The sequence below is a fragment of the Solanum tuberosum genome, unplaced genomic scaffold (genome assembly GCF_000226075.1).
Source record: "Solanum tuberosum cultivar DM 1-3 516 R44 unplaced genomic scaffold, SolTub_3.0 scf00131, whole genome shotgun sequence".
Taxonomy (NCBI): domain Eukaryota; kingdom Viridiplantae; phylum Streptophyta; class Magnoliopsida; order Solanales; family Solanaceae; genus Solanum; species Solanum tuberosum.
Genome location: NW_006239054.1, coordinates 234,757 through 259,422, shown reverse-complemented (window position 1 = coordinate 259,422; position 24,666 = coordinate 234,757). Strand labels below are relative to the sequence as shown.

The 24,666-nt window shown below is 36.2% G+C and overlaps 2 protein-coding genes across 5 annotated transcripts in view; one reads left to right on the top strand and one right to left on the bottom strand.

The window, feature by feature from the left end:
• The first annotated feature begins 3,186 nt into the window (after positions 1–3,186).
• LOC102601165 (uncharacterized) lies at positions 3,187–14,457 on the top strand. 4 transcript variants are annotated; one of them, XR_001473898.1, is made up of 17 exons: positions 3,187–3,485; positions 4,023–4,081; positions 4,198–4,494; positions 4,625–4,681; positions 4,798–5,047; positions 5,294–5,394; positions 5,686–5,772; positions 5,924–6,055; positions 8,025–8,165; positions 9,292–9,414; positions 9,524–9,967; positions 10,555–10,974; positions 11,074–11,670; positions 12,894–12,998; positions 13,207–13,418; positions 13,636–13,762; positions 13,958–14,457. XR_001473898.1 is itself a non-coding variant. In XM_015310262.1 (16 exons), the coding sequence occupies exons 1-15, from the start codon at positions 3,263–3,265 to the stop codon at positions 13,414–13,416; spliced, it is 3,246 nt and encodes a 1,081-aa protein (XP_015165748.1). In that variant the 5' UTR covers positions 3,187–3,262; the 3' UTR covers positions 13,417–13,418; positions 13,958–14,457. The 4 variants fall into 4 exon arrangements, 2 of the variants coding, with proteins under 2 accessions (XP_015165748.1, XP_015165749.1); XR_001473897.1 differs by having other exon boundaries at positions 13,852–14,457; XM_015310262.1 differs by lacking the exon at positions 13,636–13,762.
• Positions 14,458–15,192: 735 nt separating this feature from the next.
• Positions 15,193–24,666, bottom strand: part of LOC102601504 (myosin-11) — a 15,174-nt gene continuing 5,700 nt past the window's right edge. Inside the window, exons 14-38 of the mRNA XM_006350885.2 lie at positions 23,389–23,426; positions 23,088–23,214; positions 22,838–23,008; positions 22,526–22,657; positions 22,307–22,416; positions 22,106–22,166; positions 21,645–21,822; positions 21,166–21,371; positions 20,965–21,084; positions 20,560–20,658; positions 20,063–20,284; positions 19,233–19,372; positions 18,507–18,618; positions 18,386–18,430; positions 18,040–18,294; positions 17,793–17,951; positions 17,510–17,704; positions 17,151–17,294; positions 16,855–16,925; positions 16,672–16,771; positions 16,532–16,588; positions 16,376–16,432; positions 16,223–16,303; positions 16,015–16,097; positions 15,193–15,680 (exon numbers count right to left, since the gene is read on the bottom strand). Coding sequence (XP_006350947.2) covers positions 15,557–15,680; positions 16,015–16,097; positions 16,223–16,303; positions 16,376–16,432; positions 16,532–16,588; positions 16,672–16,771; positions 16,855–16,925; positions 17,151–17,294; positions 17,510–17,704; positions 17,793–17,951; positions 18,040–18,294; positions 18,386–18,430; positions 18,507–18,618; positions 19,233–19,372; positions 20,063–20,284; positions 20,560–20,658; positions 20,965–21,084; positions 21,166–21,371; positions 21,645–21,822; positions 22,106–22,166; positions 22,307–22,416; positions 22,526–22,657; positions 22,838–23,008; positions 23,088–23,214; positions 23,389–23,426 — 3,087 coding nt within the window. The 3' untranslated portion in view covers positions 15,193–15,556. The remainder of the gene's footprint in view (positions 15,681–16,014; positions 16,098–16,222; positions 16,304–16,375; positions 16,433–16,531; positions 16,589–16,671; positions 16,772–16,854; positions 16,926–17,150; positions 17,295–17,509; positions 17,705–17,792; positions 17,952–18,039; positions 18,295–18,385; positions 18,431–18,506; positions 18,619–19,232; positions 19,373–20,062; positions 20,285–20,559; positions 20,659–20,964; positions 21,085–21,165; positions 21,372–21,644; positions 21,823–22,105; positions 22,167–22,306; positions 22,417–22,525; positions 22,658–22,837; positions 23,009–23,087; positions 23,215–23,388; positions 23,427–24,666) is intronic.

Here is a 24,666-nt window from a genome sequence, read left to right as displayed (position 1 = left end):
CACTTTTGGGACTTGTACTCGTTTTGTTAGTAGCTCTGTACTAGTGACTTCCAGGTTCTGGGAGGGATCTTTATTTGTATATATGTTTCGGTTTGCTTCCGCCTATTTATGTTGTTATCTTAAATTTTGCCTAATCTTGTTTAGTTTCTGCCCTCAGACCCATTACTTGTTGTTCTGGGTTATAGGTTGGCTTACCTACTGATGGGTTATAGTAGGTGCCATCATGATTCGAGGAATCGGGTCGTGACAATATATAACATGAAAAAGTGTACTAAACAAGGGATATGAGGTCGTTTGGTAGGGTGTATAAAAATAATGTTCAATAAAGTGTATTAGTAATGCTTGTATTAGTTATACTTGCATTATTAGAGCCTATTTGGATTAGCTTTAAAAAAATAGTTTTTAAGTTAAAAATAAAAAGTTTAAGTCAAAAAATAAAAAGTAGGGGGAACCTACTTTTGGTTTTTACTTATTTTAAGTCATTTAAACGTATTTTAAGTTATTTTTAAACTAGCCAAACACTTCCTAACTTATTTTCAGATTTGCCAAACCCTTTCAGAAGTCAAAAATTGACTTAAAAGTAGATTTGATCAACTTTTAAGCCAATCCAAAAACCCTCTTATGCATAGATTATTTCTTATGCATTTTTTGATTTGGTGTATTAAAAATAGTATGCATTGTATAAAAATATTTATTTACAAAAATATCACCTACAATTATGGTGGAAAAAATGTAAAAGTACTTTTGAAGGGTAATTGAGTCTTTAACCATGTTAATGCATTATGCATGTATTAAATCTTTTGCATTACTAATACCTAAAAATTCATGGTATTAGTAATACCAGTGTTTTCAAACACATTTTTAAGGGCAAGTCCCGGACAAAATTTGGGGCGTGTGCCAAAAACGCTCCGAGATGCAAATTAACGACGTAGATCCATAAGGCGTAAGTCCTACAATTTGGGCGTAAACTCCATGCGTAAAAAGGTAAGCCCTAGGCCTTGGGCGTTATTTAAAAAAAATTATTTTTGAACCTTTTTTGCTTGAAATCATACTTTATTATTGGTGTAATGATATTTCTAGTAATTGTAGTACTCTTTTTTCTTCATTATTGGTCATTAATACCTTTCTCAAATAAAAATTATAATTTTGTGTGTATATATTATAGGTTATTTATTAAAATTTATTTGTCAGATAATTGAAAGTTTTACTTTTGCTTATTTTCTTAGTAATAAAATTATAAAATTGAATATACATGAGACTACGCTCCGTAGACTCATAAGATTTATGTCTCGCCTTGTTCTGCATAAAATGTCTCACCTCACACCCCCGCATTTTAAAACATTGAGTAATGCACACTCAATACACAATAAAATGTATAACTAATGCAAGAATTGGTTATACATAGCATGAAAAACGCACCAAACAAGGGGGCTACTAATACATATAGCTAATGCATTATTTTAGATGTCGTTTGGTAGAGTGTATTAGCAAAAACAATGTATGCATTATCTCAATGTATTAGTAGTTAATGATTCTGGAAGAAATACACAAATAAAAATTATCACACATATTCAAAATGAACTTATTAAAAAACGATAACAATTCAACAACAATCTAAAGTCTATATTTAAAAAAAATGAAATATACAAATAAACTCGAGAATCAATAATAAAGATGAATTTTTACCCCATAAATTCATGATAAATTGAAAATTCAGCATTTCATAAAAAGAAATATAATCGTAACAAGACGCAAGATCTAAGCAACTTACTAAAGTCATGGCCGCCTTCCTATAATTTAGACTTCTTCCTATATATTTTAGGTTTAAAAATCTATAATTAAAGTCTATGATATATATTAATGAACTTGACAAATTCAGATTTCTCCTATGTATTTTTTTCCCCCATATATTAATAATAATTTGAAAAAATAACAGTAAACGACAATTTTATCTACGGTGATATCTAGTAGCAAAGGATAAAAAAAATAATTAATATTTTTAGATAAATATATATAAGGACCTTCATGCTATCCAAGCTTATTTGGTATAAGAAATAAGGAATAATTATTCTTGAATTAATTTTAGGATGAGTTTATTTCATGTTTGATTGAGATAAAATTTCAAAATAACTTATCTCGAGATCGTAGTGTTGTTTTTATTCCACAACAACAATAACGTATCAAATGAACTCTCACTAAGTGAGATTCGAGGAGGGTATATTGTACGCATACATTATCTTTACCTCGTGTAGATAGAGAAGTTGTTTCCGAAAGACCCTCGGCTCAAGTGCATCACACCCAATTAAAAGAAAAAGAAAACAATGAATAAATCATAATCATTAATAAGAAAAGCAGTGGAAAGTGCACAAGAAAAAACACTAACAATAATAAAATAGTGTGATACTCAAAAACTCAATAAACAACATATGACAAGAATTACAAGAATACGACTAGTATTGCGACATACACTACAATTACAATAACATTCTACGAAGTACTAACAAACCTAAAGCTTAGCAAGGCAATACAACCCTCCACCCCTACTATCCTTCTACCCTAATACACGACTTCCATTTTATCTGGAGTCATGACTTTAGTAATATTAAGCTACACCATGTCCTGTCTAATCACCCAGCCGCAATACTTCTTCGACCTACCTCAACCCCTCCGCGTATCCCCTACATCCAGTCTCTCGCACCTCCTCACTGGAGCGTTAGCACACCTCCTCTCCACATGCTCAAACCATTTCAGTCCGCCATAAATGCACTTCCACCTTCCACATATATAAAAGCGAAATATAACAAATCATGAAATAACTAATCTCAATTGAGAGTTAATAGATAACTTGTTCCCCATCCAAACGAGCCCTTAAAGTGTATATATATATAATATAAAAATAAAGTATAATGGAAATAAAAATATATTTTGTGTTCTCCTCAAACCGGAGTCACGTGTTAAACCGAATTTAGCCTAGACGTGGTTCATTACTGACCCCGGTTCCACTTCAGGATATTTTTTAATAGAAACTCAAAAAAAGTAAAAAAATAAAAAATAAAATAAAAATTTAAAAAACAAATAAAATAAGTAAAAAATATAAAAAATATCCTGAAGCATTAAACCCAAAACCCTACATTTGTTAAACCCTTTGTCATCTTCTTCTTCATCATCTTCCATTTTTCTCAAAGAAACTCTCTTACAGTTAAAAAAACATATGGGGTCTTTAATGGCTAATTGAGCTTAATTTTGAATTTTTATTTTAATTATGGCGGCTAAGAAGAAGAAGCAAAATCAAATTTCAAAGAAGAGTGGTAAAAAAAAGCAGCAACAGCAGCAGTTTTTGAGTGAAGATGATTATCGACTTAGGCTTCAAGAGGGTTTGTATTCACCTGATTATATACTGGCTAAAATTTTCAGAAAAGATGGTCCTACACTTGGTGATGAATTTGATCTTCTTCCTTCAAATGCTTTTTCTAGCCATAAGAAAGGTAATTTTTTTGTTGTTGTAATCATTTCATATTTTGAGTGAATTTTGTACCTAAGGGTGTGGTTTAGTGGTTAATTAAGTGGGTTTAGAATTATGAGGTCTCAGGTTTAAATTTGAGTGGAAGACAAAAAAATGATAGGTGATTTCTTCTTATTTGTTGTAGCTTTGGTGGAATTAGTTGTTGAGATGCGCGAAAGCTGGCAAAAGTTTAATTTTCCCGAGTGAATTTTTGTGAAGGAAAGTGGGTTTGAGTGTTGATTGTCCAGGTGGTAGTAGTTCTGTATATGGCTGTGTTTCATTTCTAGCTCTGGTCAGAAGTATTCCCCTATGGTTAGGGACTTGAATGGAAGTCTTTTATAAGTAATTGAGTCGCATTACCACTGACTATGGGTTCAGACTAGACTTAGTGTAGATTTGTATAACACTCATATGAACTGTATCCGTGTGTAGAAATAGACAGACATGATAAAATTTAGTATTAATGTCAGTTACTGTGTCTGTATGCTTGCTGTGCTAAATCTTGTTCTTCCACGATCAGGTTCCAGAATTTCTGGTCAAGCTAGACAAGAAAACCAAGGAGCGACTAAGAGGAGAAAGGTAGGCATGATAGGTTCTGGGAAAATCATCACAACCTCTATGTGCTCAATATGAACACTTAAATCTTTTCAGTTTGTTCATATTTTCTCTTTGTATTTTACCTTTTTCTTCACCAGGTTTCTGTGCCTGCTACCATGCATCTCCAAGCTTTATGTGAAAGTAATCCTCCTGTGAAGAAGCATGGTACTGGGAAAGGTCTGATAACAAAAGACGTTTCGGTGAAAAAGCATAGCGCTGGGAAACGTTTGATGACTGAGAAGAGTGCTACTCTTAGAAATCATGGTATGGGGAAGGGTTTGATGACAGTTTGGCGGGCAACAAATCCTCACGCTGGAGACATCCCCAGTGGTGTTGGTTTTGGAGAGAGTGCTGAAGAGAGAAAGAAGAAGTTGCTGCAGCGACAGTCTATTTTGGTTGAGCCTCATGCCATGCCTTTGATATTTACTTCGCAATTTGTAGTACATGCATGATACATGTCTTCCAAGTTCCCTTTCTGATTCTTTGGCAAAGGTTGGTAATTGCTAGCTGAACTTCTGTGTGCAGAGAAAAATAGAAAAGAAATTGCAGGATAAGAAGAGGATTGGTGTGAAATGCAGAAAGGTAATATTCTGGCTAATGCTGGAAAGCTACTACTATTAGTGGTTGGAGTTGCTTTTTTTCTTCTTTTTGATATGTAGTGGTTGTAGTAATTCTACTGTGGCATTTCATAATTGCAGGCAGAGAATAAAAGGATTGAAAAGCAGAAGATGCCTCGTAAGGAAAAATGTGAACTTGCGCTGGAATGGAGCAAGTGCCAAGAAGGATTACCTATCAAAAAAAGGAAGTGCCAACACGAGTTTACTCAGTTGGGGTCGCTAGTGGATGATGAGGAACTTGAGTTAATGGAGATGGAAGCAGGACCTAACTCATTGACATGCTGTACACACTTTGCAAGCAATGGACTTCGTGGATGTTCACTTTGCAAAGGTAAGAATAAGACCCCCTATTTTTCCTATCCTCTTTGCAAATGTTAGTTAATTGCTTTATGTTTATTTTATCCTCTATTTCTTTATTTTGTTAGTTTTTTTCTTTTTCTTCTTTTAACCTTACTTCTATGGTCTAATTGCTTGTTTTAGATGTTTAAGTTATATTACAAGATTAACCAGTCATCAATTTGCTTTGAAGTATACAGATTTACAATCTATGTCTAACAAAATTCCTTTAATTCTCTAGGTTTACTTCCAAAGTTTCCTCCCAATTCAGTAATAATGAAGCTGCCTCTCTATGAGCGACCATGGGATTCCTCTCCAGAGCTCGCCAAGAAACTGTTCAAGGTACTTGGGAAATAATATTCTTTGCTGAGTCTGATAGTGTTAATACAAATAAAGAATATAATATTGGATTGTCATGGTTAGTGCTCAATTGGTATACCTCATTGTTAATGTTCTGTTTGTTAAGAGGATGTAGTTCTCTTGTTCTCAATAAATTTGCACAAAGATGATCTGTAAAAACGGTGAAGCATTTTGCATTTTGATGCTTTTCTCAACATAACCTCACCGTTTTTTCCTATATAATTTTTTTATATTAAAAAAAGCATATGGGCTAATATGCAGTTTATTTTGCAGGTCTTCCACTTTCTTTGTACTTATGCTGCAAGAATTGATATCTGTTCCTTCACAATTGATGAGTTTGCACAAGCATTTCATGAAAAAGTAAGTTCAGCTCTGTACTAGTTATTCTCCATCATTCGCTTTTGAGACCTGATAGCTGCTTCTAAAGATGCCGATCACTTGCCTATTTCGATTTGATTCTTGTTGCTTTCAGATCACTTACCAGTTTTGATTTGATTCTTGTTGCTTTCAGGATTCCTTGATCCTTGGACAAGTTCATTTAGCCTTTCTCAGGCTTCTTTTGGCAGATGTTGAAATTCAGCTTAACAAGGGATTCATTCATCAAGCAAGCAGAAGTTGCAATTTCTTGGGATTGGTTCACTCAGTGAGTGTACATGCATTCAGATCCATTTTTCAGTTTAATAGGCTTTTGCATATTAGCATAGGGTTGAGTCTTCAAGAAGCAGCTGTGAGACAATTTATGTACTGCAATTTGTATGTATTCGCTATTAGGCTAGTGCTTCCTGGAACTTCAAACTGAATATGGCTTATTTATTTCATCATTATAACTTTGCTACAAAGGAGGTTACATTACTTAGGTAGGGCAATAGAAAAAATAGAAGATAAGGGAGAGAAAACAATGATGCTTCAGGGGATGTAAACCGAAAGCGGAAGGAATCTAAAATATGTGAAAATGTAACAAAAGAGAACTTGACCATGTTATGGTCATCCCACAAATTGTGCGGGGTTATTCCCTGACAAACACCCTAACCATGTAAGTTTCTACAAAGTATCCTGGAGCATATTAGTATGAATTTTGCTTGTACTGTTGAACCACTTTGGGGAGTTGACATGAGTTATACTTTACTGAAAATGGGAATAAAAAATAGTCATGGTCGGGCCTATAATCTTAAATTCTTCAGGAAGTGCATGAAGGTAGAAGGTCCTTAATAATATCACAAAAAGAAATAAGAGGAAATTTAGAGGTCCTATATTTACCTTTTACATAAGCTGGAGTTGTGAAGAAAATATCTTCCAAACAGTTCTTCTAATATGAGTTACTAACTCTATTCAGAAAGTTAAAGAAAATTGCATTAACATGTTGTTTTTTTGGTGTAAAGAAGATGGTATAGAAGAAGTAGAACAGTTGGTAGATTTCCTAGGATCTATGTAATTATGGTTTTAGCTTGTAACTTTTTGGAGGTAGCCAGCATACCCTTAATGCTGAAGAATACAACTTTAGCTTTATAAAAAAAAAAACAGTTCTTCTAATATGAGACTCGGACAATAATTTTCTTTCTCAAGGATCACTATACTCCCTCTGTCCATCTTTACTTGTCCATGTTTGACTTGACACACTCCTTAAGAAATAATAAATAGAGGGGTAATTTTACTATATCACCCCTATTAATTATGAGTCATCTAAATATTGAATAATGAATAGTATTTAATAGCAAGGATAAAATAGACACAAAATGGTAAATTATTCATTGATTTCATATATTGACAAGTATTGTTGGACATCCAAAAATAGTATAGTGGACAAATAAAGATGGACAGAGGGAGTACAATGTTCGTTTTTCCTTTTTAGTGGGAAGACGGAACTAGCTATTAGCAAAGTAAAATGCAGTGGTACCAAACATTTATGATCCTTGCTTATATATTTCCCCAAGAAAGAAGGAAAAAAAAGGAAAGAAATCCTTGCTAAAATATGTCTTTTTTGTTGGAACTAAGAAAAACATTGGTATACAATACTCAGAGTTTGATATGGGTCTTATATCATTATGTTAGCTAGTCTTTGCTTTTCCAAAGTGTCCTACTAGTGCAATATGCTTAATGGAAAATACTGAATACTATGTCTGGTTTGGAGAGTTGAGTACCAGAAAAGTCCTAACAGTTTGGTTTGGAGAGCTCAGCACCAGAAAAGTCCTATAATTATCACGAAGTTCCACAAACCCCAAAGACATCTGAAATCTCTATCAGGGAGTACACAGATACCCTATGCCATAAGCACCAGTGGTGTTATCAACATATTAAAAAAGTTCTGCTTCTCTGTTGTATCAACTAACAACGTTTGCATGTTCTACATGCGACCTCCCTCTATGCATTCTACTGATGCTTTTCTTCCACAATCACTATGGTAACACTAGTGTCCTGAGATTATTGATCTTGGATATGAAGGGATGTAATTGGTTACTAATCTCTTCCCCTTGAGAGGATATATGCTGTTTGATTATCTATATGCTCATCTATTCTGCTGACAAACTTCCGTTCGTCACTGTTTTCTCTTTAAAATCTTCTTGTCTGTTAAAGTATGCTATTCTGAAAGAGGAAACATTCATCTATTTTGACAGATTGAACATGAAGAATTTAGTCTGGAACTCTGGATTAGTTCTCTCAATGCCTTAACATGGACAGAGATACTACGGCAAGTCTTGGTTGCTGCTGGTTTTGGGTCCAAACGTGGTAGAGTACCTGGAGAGGCTCTCTGCAAGGTACTGCAATTTCTGGCTACTGATTTAATTTTAGTCTTGCATCTTTGATATGTCAGTGGCTATAAGTTATTCTTTAATGTTTTTGTTGCTGGATATTTAAAGACTTTGTGATATGTCAGTGGTCATATTTCACTATAAGAAATAAATTGTTGGGAATGTTGAGTCTTCATTCCTCATTGATTCTGTATTTTTCTTTGTAATTGCTTTGATATGCGTTACTTGAGCAGAGGATCTCTTGGAAACAACCTCTCTACCTCCACAAGGTAGTAGAGGTAAGGCCTGTGTAAGGCAGAAACTTCACTCGCTGAGGAAAGAAAATCAGGAATTTTTGGTGCTACTCCTTTATCTTTTCTCCGTGTGGTTTTGGAGAACATCCTCTTATCGTGATTAATTGGTCACAGCCCCCCTGCCTCCACATCCCTCCCCACAGACCCCACTTGAGGGATTTCACTGGGTTGTTGTTGTTGAATGCTGAGTCTTCTTCACTGGGCACTGAAGTGGACACGTACTGTAATTACTTATCTAATTCAACTATCTCCAGAAAGCACCCTACAAACACATCCTAGGGCTGTTTGGAAGGACACCTTGGGATTGAATGTGGATGTAACTGGGTATAATTACACAGTTTTGATATGTTTCTGTGGCCAAGTAACTACTTGGTCAGCATGGAATTGGGTGTTTCTGAGGGGAACAATTACATTCTCCATTTTTTATTTACTTTACCAGAATACACACACACACACACACACATAGTACTTTCCAACGTGGTGCTTCCTTTCCAGGTACTAGTATTTTGCAACTCCTCATAGTGTCCTCCTGTTTTTACTTTTTTCTTTTTGTATATGCAGATTGCAGTACACTAGTACTAGTACTTTGTAGGTTGGTGTTTGAGTGATGGTGAGGAACGCAGTGACTTGCTATGCTATTATTATCTTCTTTTTTTTTTTATCAGTTTCTATATTTTAATGTTGATTTTCTTGATAAAAGCCTTAAATCATACGACAGATCTAATACTGCGATAAGCCTATAGCTGTCATCCTACAGTAGAGTGTCTTGGAGGAAGTTTTGCTGTTTGATTCATGACGTTACTCTGTGATTCTCATTTTCTTTGTTTCTTGTTTCTTAGGAACGTAGTTTGATGGCCAAGTATGGGTTAACCCGTGGTACACTGAAGGGTGAACTTTTTAGCATTCTGCTAATTAAAGGAACTGATGGAATGAAAGTTCATGAGCTGGCAAAACTTCAATCTGTAAGTGGATGTGAATCCCGGTACTTACTATTAGTATTATCATTTACTACTGCCTCCTTTACACCATAAAATGCTTTGGTTAATGAATCTTTTTCCTTTTGTCTTGAAGATTCTTGAATTGAATCTGGCAGCGACAACCATTCAGCTAGAAGATTTAATAAGCTCAACCCTTTCTAGTGACATTACCTTGTTTGAAAAGATTTCATCTTCAGGGTACCGTCTACGTATTAATCCTTCTTCACAGGAATCTGAAATTTGTTTCTCAGATTCCGAAGGAGATGACGCAGAGGTTATTAGTGGATACATCAGAGATAATTCAGAATGTGAGTCTCGCGAATTAGTTCGAGCTGAATCTGAACGGAGCTATCATCAGTTTGAAAATAGGAACAGTCTGTCAACAGTAAATACTGAAATTGATGAAAGCTACTCAGGAGAAGCATGGTTGTTAGGGCTGATGGAAGGTGAATATTCAGATCTGGGCATTGAAGAGAAGCTGAACGCCTTGGTGGCATTGGTTGATCTTCTTGTTGCTGCATCCAGCATCACTGAAAAGGTAAAATATTCAATATGAGTCCATTAGGTCCATTAAAGGAACTCTTCCCTCTAGGTTATCATGTCTTCAGGTTCTTCTGCCTTCCTATGTGCGTTTCTTGTTCACGGTGCTAAATTTGCTTTTTAACACTTTATATTCATTTTACTGGCGCCAGACCAGAGCCAACTAACTTGTACTAGTAGGTGAAGTTCTAAAAAACTTCTGACCTGAAAGATAGACCTTGAAAATTGGTGGCAAAGAAGTTCCAACCCATCCCAGCATGTCTGTAAACAAATTTCTGGCACCGGCAGATACGTCGAATTGATGGTACTGCCAGAAACAACCTCGAGGATTGACATTCCAAGCACACCCAGAGCCTTTGAAGCTTCTTCCCCCGTTTCCGAGCATTTTGATAGTACTACATTTTGACTAATAAAAAAACATATTGCTATATTGTACGAGTATCACCATTCTTAGTGAACATATCACTATATTGCACAAGCCATTCTTTGTGCACTGACATATGATAAAAAAGAAGTGCATTTGTATGTCAGATCAGCTTTTTTTTTTCTTTCTGCATTTTATTTAGTGACAAGTTTTGTCTGCAGGATCCGATGCCATCAGCTGTAGAATGTGCTCCTGCAACGATTCATCATGCTTCTGGTGGAAAAATAAAAAGGTCATCAGCAAAATCATCCTACTTGACTGGGCATGCACAAAGTCATAATGGGCAACTTAGTAATCAAGATCCAACAGTGTCACTGGAACTTCAGCCAGTTGACTCTTCTTCAGTATTAATGTCAAAGCTCTGTGAGAAAAATAAGTCACCTAGGACTGCAAAGAATGCCAAAGAACTGAAAGCTGGGGATGAGTTGCACCCTATGCAGTCTATCTTCCTCGGTTCTGACCGTAGGTACAATAGATACTGGATTTTCTTGGGCCCTTGCAATGAACTTGATCCTGGGCACAGGAGGATTTATTTTGAATCTTCTGAAGATGGTCACTGGGAGGTGATTGATACTGAAGAGGTACTTTAGTATCACTTTGGCACTTCTATTTCTTATGTTAGTAGCATGCAACGACTTCCAACAAATGAACTTTTTCATGTATTTTTGATCTGGTTTCAGTCTTTATGCTCTTTGTCGGCTGCCTTGGACCGTAGAGGTATACGAGAGGCTCTTCTAGTTGCATCTCTGGAGAAACGGGAAACCTTCCTATGCCAAGCAATGTCAAATGTTCTGAATGATTCGGGAGATAGCCAATCACCTCGATGTGGAAGGAGCTTTTCTAGGGAAGATAGTTCATCATCTGCAATTTCTGATGTGGATAACTTAAGCCTTGTTGAAGTGCACAATGGTTCTATTGGTCCGAAGGTGCCTGTAGGTAGGAAAGGAGAACATCAGCAAGACAAATGGAACATCGCTCAAGCTTTTGACACATGGATATGGAAATCATTCTATTGTAATCTTGCCGCTGTGAAACGTGGGAAAAGGTCTTATCTTGATTCACTTGCAAGGTGTGAACAATGTCATGATCTATACTGGAGGGATGAGAAGCACTGCAGGATTTGCCACACCACGTTTGAGCTTGATTTTGATCTTGAAGAAAAATATGCCATTCATACTGCAACATGCAGGCAGAACCTAGATCTTGATAAGTTATCAAAGCATAAAATTCTCCCATCAGAATTGCAGTCACTTAAAGCTGCAATACATGCAATTGAGGTGGGTAGTCATTCTAATGCTTTTACAGCTAGTATTACGTGTCCAAAATTTGATGTTCATTTACAAGTGTTTACTATTATGAAGTGCTCCATATAAACAAGAACCTTATAACTTGTATGATTTAGAGTGGTATGCATATCTTGTTTTATGTCAAAAAAAAACCCCTAAGAGTGGTCCATCAATGTTCTTAATAATCATACTAATTATAGCACACTTGTAGTTTAGTAGAGGCATGTTTCTATCAGGTGCTTGCATAGACTGTTCTATACTTGTCTAAACGTCACATGCGTAACTTTGCAGCACACTATTAGATCCTTTGGTTTTACATCTCTCATTATCCTGCACATCCATGTAGCTTATGTTGTGTTTATGATAACTTGATGAAAGTTTAGTTTGTTAGGATGCTGTAGATAACATCCCAGATGGTGAACTTCATAGAAAGTGGGTTGTTCTTTGACCAGTGACATGAATGCCTTTCTTTTTTGTCTTTTCGGTAAAATAATGATTGTATTGTGCTGTTGGGTAAGACTCCATGTAGTGATATACAAGATGTAGAGAACCTACAATAAAATATGGTGCTCTACGAATAATGCCAATTCATTTTATGTTGAATGGGACTTCATTGGCGCACCAAGAATTTACAAGAACAAGTCTATCAAAAAAATTTACAAGAAAAGGGATTCCTTTATTTGTACAGAAGTTTATTCCACCACTCAAATGGTCCTCTTTGTTACTGTCCAAATTGTCCACATAGAAGCTAGACGAACTACTTTCCATGTCTTGCTTACTGCAATTTGGGCAGTTTTTGAATACTTATTCCAAAAGCAAGATAAGGTCCTTGGGGATGGTCTGGTGGTTGAAGCATGTTAGTAACGACCTCAAATCTCAGATTTGAATCCCAATTACACCGTTTGGTATGAGCCCATCAGCTCCAGCCTTGGGAAGCCGGATTACCTTTGCAACTTGTGCTTGTTGGCTTGACTAGCTGTCCAGTGGATTAGTCAAGGTGCGTGCAAGCGGCCCTGGACACCACCGATTGGAAAAAGAAAAATCAAGACTCTTTTCAAATAGCTGAGTTGAAATTGAAAATAAGACTACCTGATAAGCACCTTCATACTCTTATAAAGTTATTTGTTCTATTAACTGCTGTGCCATTAACTTTCCAACTTATGTTTTTTCAATTATCAATCTGATATATGTATTTATCATTCATAACGTTGCAGTCAGTAATGCCAGAAGATGCCCTAATTGGTGCTTGGAGAAGATCTTCCCACAATCTTTGGATCAAAAGACTGCGCAGGGCTTCAACTTTATCAGAGATTTTACAGGTGACAAATGCCTGCCCGTCCTTCAGTATTTTTTATAATTGGTATCAATTTCCCAGGATTTGCATTTTGGAGAGTTCAAAAATAAAGATAGATCCATTGAGTCTATAGAAAAACCTTTCCAACTGCTTCTAGGTTTGACATTATTTTCATAGAAATTTGACCTAACAGGTCTCACATAAGTGGACTTCTATTTTGTAATATATCGTAGGTTCTTGCTGATTTTGTCACTGCTATCAATGAGGACTGGTTGTGTGAATCTGGTCATACTTTGGGATTGAATTATGACCCAGAAGAAATTATTGCAAGCTTTTCAAGCATGCCCCGGACTTCATCTGCAGTTGCATTTTGGTTGGTCAAGTTGGATGCCTTGATCGCACCCCACTTGGAAAGTGTGCCCATTAGCACCCTACAAGTCTAAAGGTGTGATACTTTCTTTTGTTTGATTAAGTTCCTACTTTTGTGTTGTTGCACTTTTCTCCCATAAATCATGAATCTGCTATTTATGTTTTGGGAGTTGGAAAGGGGGAAGTTTCCGGAGAAAGCTTTGTATAGTATTTCTTTGGGTAACTATGTAGCTTCTTTGACCTGATTGAGAACATATTTATGCTAAAACTTGGCACAACTTGTCAATGTGCAGTGTGTGCTAGATCTAGCTAATTGAAGGGGTAAAGACCTATAAATAAATAATTAAATGAAAGGAGCCGAGAACACTGAAATCTTCAGGCAATGTGATATGCTTTCTGTCATGCCCACTTAGGCTTGTTGTAAGTTTATATTCTTTTGAAACTGTACAAGTAATGCCTCTCTCTTTTATCCCTCTAAGTTGTTCTTCACAAATTTATCTTCTCTACAGGTAAAAATTTCGTTTTGGATTATTACAACCCTTTCCTGCTGAATATTTGACGCAGTCGATCTTCACCAGTCGTCTGACACATGCTTGATATGCTTTGACATTTCAGGTAGGTTGTTTCAAACAGGTCAATATTCTTTAGTTTCCCGGATAAAGAATACATGGTTTGTATCCATCAAACTTCTTTGTGCCAAAATTAAGATACTTGGAGAGAAGGTTATTCCTATCATTATCCCTGACGGAATCATGCTGCTTATGGCTACAAGTGCAACAGAAAGCTTTATGATTTTTTGGAAAGTAAAGCAGAAAATACGGCAGTTCAGCAATCGGTTTAACAACTGAAGCTGATATATGTACAATGTTATTTCGCGACATCCATTTTTGTTATCATCACTATACCTAGTATACATGAGTTCTTCTTGAATGTAAATAGTAGTGCAGGTCTCTTCCTCATCTTCAATCTTCAACCCAATTTTGGTGTATTAGAACTCACTCTTGATTTCTTCACATGTATTAGCTCATTCCTTGTATGATAAAACTGTTATACAGGTTTCTCTTAGCGGCAATATAATAAAATTTAGTGGGGCAATTCGATGCCTTCGTTTCAGATCCTCTTTTTATTCTTCCTTGGGTTTTTAGCCTGCTTATCAAAGAAAGACGGGTTTGACCGAGGCTGTTCAAACAGGCATAGATCCAAATCAACTATTGCTAGCTCTCCCTCTCTCTCCTCTTTAATGTATGATCTTACTGAGTTGTTCTTCATTTATTAATTCAATGTATTGGCCGCTTGGTTGCGTCTACTGTATAATTGTCAAGGGAAGGACAAGCTGTTGTGAATGAGTCCAATCTTGGGAGTAAAGGCGCGCTTGCATTATATGGTTTATATGGAAGGAAAGAAATGTAAGATGTTCTGAAAATTAAGAGGAGCTGTATTTTATTCACTTTTGGTGTAAAGAATAGCTGTCCGAATATGCAGATTGCAGATTCACTGTTGAGACATTATAGAATCCTTGTAAAAAGAACAAGGACTCAACTTTGTTTTCTTTATTGAACTGTGGCTCCAACATCTCCAATGACGTTTTATTAGGAGTTTTCTCCAGAACTCATAGTCGCCAAGTTCTATCGTCGTATTCATGAAGGTACCAAATATGGTCCATCCTGGTATCACAGTCCTCTTGAAGAATCAAATGAAAAGGTATGTATAGACTATGAACAATTGTGTAAAATTGTAAAAGAAGCCAACTCCATACATGTCCAGAAATTCAATACACTACAAACACTTGGATATCTTCTATGGTAAAAAAGATGCACATTTAAAAAAATATATATAAATACAGATTCAAGTTAGCACTTTTGAGTATTCTTGTTCACGCCTCCTCTTCGAAAGTGTAGTGCTGCAACTGCTTCATTCATGAAATATGGACCTAGTTGTATACAACTAATTCACACCGCTCCTACTTGTATTACAAAGTGAAATGAAAATTGACTGCTTCTATGTTTTGGGCAGATCATGTTATGTAGATCTTCCTCGCGTTCATCTTTGGCGCCCTCATGAATCTGAGGCAGGGAACTGGTGCATTTCTTGAGTTTACAGAAACTAAAAAGTTGATCTGCTACTAGAGAACATTCACAGCAGTAGTCAGATAATCATCTATTCCCTCTCAGTGAACTGAAGATGAAGACGTCCTGTGCCTCAAATTGACTTAGATTAATTTGTGCGTGGCAACAAAAAGCTAAAGCCTGAATTCTCTCGGAGAGGAAGAGGAGATTCAATGTCAGCTATATCTATTTGTTCCATTGATTTTGATATGTCATCAACTGAAAACGGGATGCTGAAAATTGAATCATTCAGAAACATCAGCAATTGGATCAAAGAGGCATAAAAAGGAAGTTTACTAAATACGATAATGATACTATCGTCTGTCTTATGCACATTCATTTGCACCTTAATCACTAGTAATCTTCTGCTTGATAACATATATACCTCTATATAAGCTAAAATTGTTGTCTTTCCCTAACTACTGATAACCTGAACTGGGAAGGGCTTATATTTTCGGTAAATGTTTGGGACTAATTTTCAGATATAGTCGTAATGAGATTCAAAGGAATTCACCACACAAAAGCAAGGTATCAATTTTTATCAATGACAAGGATATTGATGCAAACCTTGAATCATCATCTAAGAGAAAAGAGTTGCTGACTGCTTGATTTGAATCTTCAGTCATCGACACCCTCATGCTGGATATGACCTAATGCAATTGCATAAAAACCCTGTCCTTGGTTAATTTTTACTGTGTAAGCATGTTACTAAATTATATCTTTTGAAGAATATGACTCTAACCTAGGTTGACTAATGGCATCCATAGAAACTTACATCCGATGACACACTATGTGTACCATATTTGTCATCCCAGTACATTGTACTGATCCTATACAACTGCTGGATGCTAAGCACCTGGAGGAAAAAAAGATATTAGTGAGCTTAAATGACATTCCGGCTATCTCTTCCTTCAAATTGATCACTTACTGGACAGAGTTGATGGCTTATTTCATCCAGTGTCTTTTTGGGTTTTTGATGTATAACCTGCAGCAAGAAAAGTGAAGAACTTTTGAGAACTCTACCATCCCATTTTTAAAAATAAGAGAAGCAAGTTGAATGAAAATGATCAATGTAAATGCTTACAAGAAAACCAATGGCCTGTCTGATATGCTTCAGCTCATCCCATGCTGATCCTGCATACTGTTCTTGTTTCGTTTAATCACTGGGGGGATTAATATAATTTCTAGGATTACCAAGCTAAAAAATATATATGATGGATCTACCTCATCAGTTGCCGTAAAGCACCAGTGCTCCAATTCCGCCAGTCCTGCTTTGACGTATTCACCATTGCTAAATGAACAACACTCTCGTCTTAACAGAAGGCTGTGAAAATTTTACAATCACATGAGGAAACCTTTTTAATGCATTGTAGAAAACTGCATGCAAAAAGAAGTATATAGGTGCACCTGTTAAAAAGCTGAACATTGATGAATGAAAATATCTGAGTGAATACTTTACGAACTAAAAATGGAGGCACCTGAAAGTATCAAATCAGAAAAGCAAGATGAGAAGTAAGTTGCATAATATTTTGGAATCAAAGGCTTATATTTGTAAGCTTATTAACCATCTAAAGATTCATGACATTGCTAATTCTGCTGAGCCAATGTTTTCTGGATACAAATTTTTTACTCTAGGAACAAATTGTTACACTGGAAAGGGGTTCAAAATAATTGAAACAAAGGAAAAAATCAGCTTCACTAACATGGTTTGCTTTTAACGTGTTCAAGAAAATTCCCAGGCTCTTCACAATGCCCTGCCAATGGGCAATCAAAGCTTGCTGAGCTGCTGTATTAGCTACTGAACGTGAGGACCCTTTAACCAAGCTTGCTCTTGAAGTTCGTGGTGCCTAATATCCAATAAAATTGTTTACATGCAAATGAAAAAGGAAAAGATTAAACGTTATCGAAAAATGAGGTCCAACAAATTGTTTACATGTAAATGAAAAAGGAAAAGATTAAACGTAATTGAAAAATGAGGTAGAGTATTGGAGTTATACATAATGCAAACAACATGCTGTCCTAGAGACCAAGAAATGTCTCTGGAGATATTTTCTCCACATACCTGGATACACAACCCCAGCAACGGAGAGATCTCCTTTTTCAAATTGTCACGAATCATTCCATAAATTTTCTCCACATATGCTGTAAGTTGCTGCTTGAACAGCAAGGCAGGGTATTTTGCTTCTACTTGGCGTAAAGTTTCAACTCCTCCAGTCGCAAAGGAAAGATTGACTCCTTGAGGATTTCCACGGAAACTCTGGAAAATCAATAACAATGAATAGGAGCTAGTCTCAAACTTCCTCAAGAAAAAGTACTGAACTTGTCTATATCTTTTAACTTCCTACCTGCGACATCCTCCCAAACAGAGATGCCGATGAGGATCGACGACGTAGAGGGGTCATTGCTGCAGCAGCACTTGCTTTGAGTGTACGCTGAAGTAGCAATAAAAGAGTAGAAGCATTTGACAACCAATACGCCAGTACATCATTGTTGTCCTGAGTTTTCTGTTCCAACATAGAAATGGAATTATAAGAAGCAATTATAATTTAAAAAGTGAGAAGACAAAGGAGAACTGGATTTTGTAGCTCAAACCTCAATAGCATGACCAATAGTCTGGATGATTCGGTCAAACACAGTTGTTCTCTCAACTTCGAAAGATCTCCACTGCAAAAGGCATTTATAGATGATGCAGGCTGCAATTGGCCTGTTTCCAGCAAAGCCCAAGTTTTGTGCGATACAGCGAATCAGCAACTCCTGGTTCTCTTGCTGTTTCTCATTAAGTGATTTTTGCGGTTTGTCATCTGCTTCAGGAAGGTCCCTTTGGTTCAATGAAGGGCTATGAAGATCCTAAATAATGAAAGTGAGAATATGAGCAACAAAAATTGTTGGCATGTAAGTAGAATTTGGCAACACATGTTTTATAAAGAAGGTAAATTACCACATGCATTCTTGTATCCTCGAAACTTCGACCACTCTCAGTTCTCTGTCAATTGAACAGAAAATGTCAGACTCTTCTACTCTTGAATCCTCCACAAAAATTACATGTAAAACAGCAATACCTGGATAATAGATCTAGAGCGTCCAGAAAGGAACTTATTAGGTGCCATTGACACAGCTTGCTGACGGAAAACTTTGTTCTCCGACTCTAAGTTTGTCATCTTCTCCTCTAACCTGATTTGGCAGGGTTCAGTTGCAACACAATAAATAAGGCCAAATAATTCTTTTAGGAATGAAAAAATGCAACACAATCATATTGCACTAAAAATACTAGTTGAACAAGACTAGTAACCTTATCCAAACTACCAAGTATTATCTAGACATGACTACTATTAAAGTTCTTGTACAAACAATGGACTATTCTATTTGTCGTTCATACATCATGGTGTAGAGAATGCATCATGAGAATTGTTACTGTAAAGCTGTTCATCATCTATAGATTAAGTGCACCATATGTAATTCATAATATCCAAGGCCTACTCCACAAACTACTTTATTGTTTACGCTTGGATGACCATATTTTTTCTTTACTATCAACATCCTATTGGTAGGTCAATATTTCATTGTGCACAATATTCTGATGGGAACTCTCAACTGCATTATTGCTGTAAGATTTATTCAATAAATTTAGCGATTTTAATTTTAATATGAGTTAGTCATATCAACACATGCAGTGTCATTCTTTTAGGTTATTCAACACTGAATATATTTTTACAGTGAAAATGAACAGGAAAAAGAAGCATATCTATATTTACAATAGAAAAACAGTTCGTCTTATAAGAAATTACCCTTTCAGGGATTCCTGGAGTTGAAGAACTTTTTTTTCTGTTTCTTCTAACTTCCTGCGACTTTCTTCCCCAGATTCTTGAGCCTCAGTATACTTCTGCTTCCAATCATCACAGTTCTGCTTTTCTTGTTCTAAAGAAACCTGGACAGAGCACACCGAGATTGACAAAGAATATAAAGATAGAAACATGTCATTTCATTTTGTGATCCTTTTAGGGAATGTTATGAAATGGTATTAACTATTTACCTTGATTGTTTATCTAATTTGTTCTCTGATTAAGCCAAAAAATATAAATAGTCAGTATTTACTCTTCCACAAGTCTCTGCTGCCGTAAATACAAATGAATGCGTCGGATAGAAACTTCCAAGCACAATGCTTGTACATAAGAAAATTTCCTGAACTTATATGCTGGAAAGTTACTAAACTGTAAAGAGCTTTCAAATTCTTTCCACCTCAGGACCCTTCTTGCTAAATCTATGTTCTTAATATCTTAGTTTCTGTTAACTAGTCATAGGTGGTACTACTGGATCTTACTAGTTTGACATCCCTGATCTCATTGGCAGTACTCGTTTTCGCCCATGGTGGTCAGTCATTGATACGTGGACCTGAAGAAACTCATCCACCACAAATATGTATATTTGCTGTTTAAACATTCTATCATTGTACATATTTATCCTTTTAGAGAAAAACTGGTATGCTCTCCAATGGTATAAATAGGGCTGTATCAATGAAATTCATTTGTAAACAGTTTTTACGCTTCTCAAACACTTATTATTCAATGGATTGTCATATTCAGCACCAAAACAGTGAGAACCTCGTAAATTGGATTACCTTTAAACTGTTATTTTCTTCCATTAGAGATTCTACTTTCTTAGTATCTTCAACATAAACTGGAGTTTCCTGGATTACAGGAGGTGCTTCTTCAATAGCCTTTTTTGCAGCTTCTCGTTCCTTGACAACCAGCGCATTTGCTTCATCGACTTTTTTTTGCATAGCTTCCAAAGCCTCTTGCGACTTTGCTATCTCATGTGCTTTTGTTTCTTCCAAGTCAGTCTGCATAATGATTAGATCAACTATTACATCTGACAAATAAGTCCAACAATTTCACTCAATTGTATGGGTAGAAACTGGTGTAACACAGAAATGCTGAAAATTATAGTATCTAACAACAGGATGCATGACAAATAGGCAAATTTAGTATGCTAGTAAGAGTTTCTTTTTTGTGATGTAATGTATCTGCAGGTATCTACACACAGTTGCACAAAGCATAAGTGTACTTTGAAAATGTGATTTATAGAATTAAAAGATGAGTTAAAACATGATATTACTCTTAGACGTTTTTCCAGTTGCAACCGCCACGTAAGCTCCTCCAGCTGCTTTTCAAGCTTATCCTTCGCCTCTTTGAGCGCACCAGTATCCCTTGCAGCCTGCATGTAGTTGAAAAAGTGTGACATTGTAGCAAGGTCAAATGCATATCCACACTCCAATTATGCCTTAAGCAGTTCAACTAGATTCTGTGCTATCTCTTGGTAAACCAGCATAGAATTAGGATTCAGAAAAGGGCAACTATTTTCATCTATAATCTCTCTCTAGTATCCTCTGGTAGAAACCAGCAGGGCTGTAAACTTCATTAGTTAGCTTAACAGAGTAACTAATGATTATGGAGTCATGAGACATTGTAATCATAGATGTGTTTTTGTGTTTCCTAGTGGATTACAAAATAGTATGCTTACCATTTTAAGCATTCTTAGTTCCTTTTTGGCAGATTTCCCCCTCCATTTGCATTGTGCAATAAGTACCCCTCGTTTAAGCCTTTTATAATATGAATAAGCTTTATGACAACGCCACTGTGCCTGAGGAGGATAAAGTCTTATCTTAGACCAGGCTTCAATACCAGATAAATCATGATATCACACAGCATACGGGAATTCTACCTGAATCATTATTGCAGCTTCAGTTTGCTTCCTGAATCTAAATCTCTTACGAGCATCCATAGCTCGCAAAACAGTCTGCACCATGAGCACTGAGACCTGGAGTTTCCTATAGGCCTTTCTAGCATGATGCCTGCGTGAGTTCTTCTGAATTTTTATTGCAGCTGCTTGCCTCTTTATTTGCACATAAATTTTGCATGCCAGTTTTCCTACAAAATGAAAAATAAATCATGTGTTTTGAGATTAATTTTACTCTACCTAGTGACTATTGTTGAGATTAATTTTACTCTGCCTAGTGCCAATTTGTTTCCTCCATTATTTCTTGTCTTTTATGGGTATTTGTTCGTACGGTGCTTGAAACAGATAAAAAGGAAGCATACACTGCTAAGAAGATGTTCAACTTAAGACTGTTTTCCATTATGAACTGTGGTAACTTGTGTCACCATGTTTTCAAGATCTTCAATAGTTTCAAAATGTCTCACCTCTACATAAAGACTGTAGAGATATGGCAGCTTTCCTCAGTGCTACAAATTGGTTACGAGCAATATGAGTTCTTATTCGTCGTTGTAAAACTTTGGCTGCATTATTAAGAACCTCTGCTCGTCGTGCATCCAACTCGGCCATCTGTCCGGCCCTTAGGAATACCTTAGTCTTTCCTATCTGTTAAAGAAAAATGGAACTAATCAGTGAATATCAGATCATTGATGCAAATTTTCCTTTCCAATGGCATTTGTATATAGCATGCTTGATTCTTATGTGGAGCAAAGGTTTAGGAAAGGTTTAGAGATGATACTTCATGACCTTAGGAACGAAATGGTCCCTTCTCCTTAAAATATGTGAATCAGAAATATAAAGACTATACTGATGAAGTAGATGCATTCTTATCCCAGAAGAATGAATTCACAATGCTACCTCAAGCAGGAGGAAGAAAAACTAAGATTACCTGAAACCCTTTCAGCCCCCATTTTTCCAGAATCTTCTTGCAAGCAACTTTTTCTTCATAGCTGCCATGAAAAAATGTCTTTGATTCAGAATCATCTGATGAATCCTAGAGAAAATACTACTCCAAAATTTAGCCTATGTAAGACATCTCAAAGAAGTGACAGCTCTAGAAATTCTGTTCAAACTAAAAGAAGGTACATACCTTCCTTCCAAAACCTCTGGCGCTAGGAGCCCAAACCTGTGTATGAATTCAAAGAAAGGGCGGCGAGTAGGGAATCCAGCACAACTGATTCTAATTGCCTCTAAAACACCCTTAAAAGAAAATCCAGTTGGTTATAATCAATAACTATCACAAGTAAACAAAAATCTATGTTTTCCCCTCTCCCCAATGCCGAGATTTGCTAAGATAGAGATTACTTACACCACAGCGCAATTGTCGCATAATGTTGTCATTTTCAAATATAGCGGGTTTTAGGAGATTATTAGGCTTTACACATCTGATGTAGTGAGGTTCTGTAGCATTCAGAGTCTCCATCAATTGCTGCAGTTGTAACTGCATTTTAAGTTCGTAATAATCATCAGCACATAAAAAAGCGACAGTTTCAGAAGGAAGACTAATAACGATCAGCATATAGAAAAAAGGTAACACAGTTACACAGAGTTTCATCATGTGAATAAATCAAATCAGGGCCCATAATGAGCAGTGACCCAACAATAGTAAATGCAAGAATACCTTAAAGCGTGAACCGATTGAAGAAAATTTTGAAGACTTTGAAGTCTCTTCACCTAGTGAAGGGAAGAGTCCTGCTACAAAAGAGCATTTTGAAGCACATAGGAGGTCTTGATGTTCAGGCACTATATAGTCCTTGTTTTTGTCTAGAAATTGGTCAGATTGATATTGCACCTAATAGAAAATGGATTATATCAGGAATGTACATGGAAAATTACTCTATTCATAAATAGCTGTTGGGAATCACACTCACCTCTCCAGCATAATGTGAAATTATAAAATCTGTACGAGACAGTTTGGGCTTAACAAAGCGCTTGTGAACTTTGAATGTCTGATATAGCTTGTTAGAGAATGTTTCATGAGTTGACTTTGGGAACATACTGTACAGAAAAAGTAAATAATGATAACAAACTTTATCAATTAGCTTAGACAGATTTACAATCTTAAACTCAACTGTTACCATACAAAAAGAATGGGGAACATGATTTTAAGTAACAATTAAGTGGCGTACAATTAATTTTCATAATAAAGACCAAGATGGGATTTTATCGTACCAAGCTTCATCTAGCAGAGCAACAATTCCACCTGGTTTCTGCAAAGAGAAATACCACAATTACAGAACTGGATGTAACACTATGAGCAGCCTTAGTATTTCCTTTTAGAACTCTGTGTTGTGGAACTCTCATGCAGCATAGTTTCAGTAAGATGCTGGTCAAAAGTTAAGATTGTTCTTTAATTTTTCAAGTGAAGGGTGTTTTGACAGTCACTCTAGATGGACTCATATATTTTACTAATTATTTCTTTTTCGCAGATCATTTACCCTCAGAAAGATTATAGAGAAACAGTTTCATCATTGCTTTCTTTCTCTAGGGAAGAAGGGATAGAGAATTACTATTCAATTACCCTAATAACTCAACCTTTTCCTAATGTACACCTCATGCATTAATTAGCTAAATTATAAATTTCCGAATTACCTGGGATCCGGTGAGCAAGAACCTATTTCTTTTCGACATTAACAACCCAATAATCATGCACAGCTAGAACATTACTTTTTAATTTGTAGTCATAACAATACTTATAAAAAAGAAAAGACAAACCATCCAAATTAATGCAACATATTTCACAAGATGTTTGTGATATTACATAATTTTGGACTCTATGGGTTATTGGCTTATTGCTGTCTGAAGCACAGCTCACTATGTGGTTTGATAGTCTTGAACCTCATTTTTACGTGAGAAATGAAGATATTTGGGCCAAGATGGAAGTGGCCTTGTAGCAGACAAGATGCGGGAGGCTAGGTTGAGATGGTTTGGGCATTTCAAGAGGATGCACAGACGCCCCACTGAGGAGGTGTGACAGGTTGACGCTGGAGGGCCTGATGAGGTAGAGGTAGACCAAAGAAGTATAAAGGAGAGCTGATCAGGCAGGACATGGAAAGCCTTCAGCTTACCCAGGACATGACCTTGATAGAAGGGTGTGGTGGTCTAGGATTCAGTAGAAGGCTAGTAGTAAATAGTTTCACGTCTTGTCTCTCCGACTAGTAGTATTAGTATTATTTTACTATTTCCGTATCTTTCACTCTTAGTTTCTATTACTGCTTGTTTACTCGTATGCCTCTATTTTCTTACTATCCTGCTATTGTTACTGCTCATGTCTTCATAAATGTGTGCCTTTGCTTTCTATGAACCGAGGGCTATCCAGAAAAAACCTCTCTACCTGCCAAGGTAGGGGTAAGGTCTGCATACATTGTATTTGTTTATTTGAGAAAAGCGATGGCACTAACCCATTGTTGGGAAGGCTACAAATGACACTTTCTTGAGAACAACAGCCAG

Excerpts from the sequence above, each read along its gene's own strand:
- LOC102601165 (XM_015310262.1), top strand. The coding sequence starts at position 3,263 with ATGGCGGCTAAGAAGAAGAAGCAAAATCAAATTTCAAAGAAGAGTGGT. Across the intron at positions 6,056-8,024 it reads TCTTGGGATTGGTTCACTCA|ATTGAACATGAAGAATTTAG; the intron begins GTGAGTGTACAT and ends CTATTTTGACAG. Across the intron at positions 12,999-13,206 it reads CTTTATCAGAGATTTTACAG|GTTCTTGCTGATTTTGTCAC; the intron begins GTGACAAATGCC and ends AATATATCGTAG.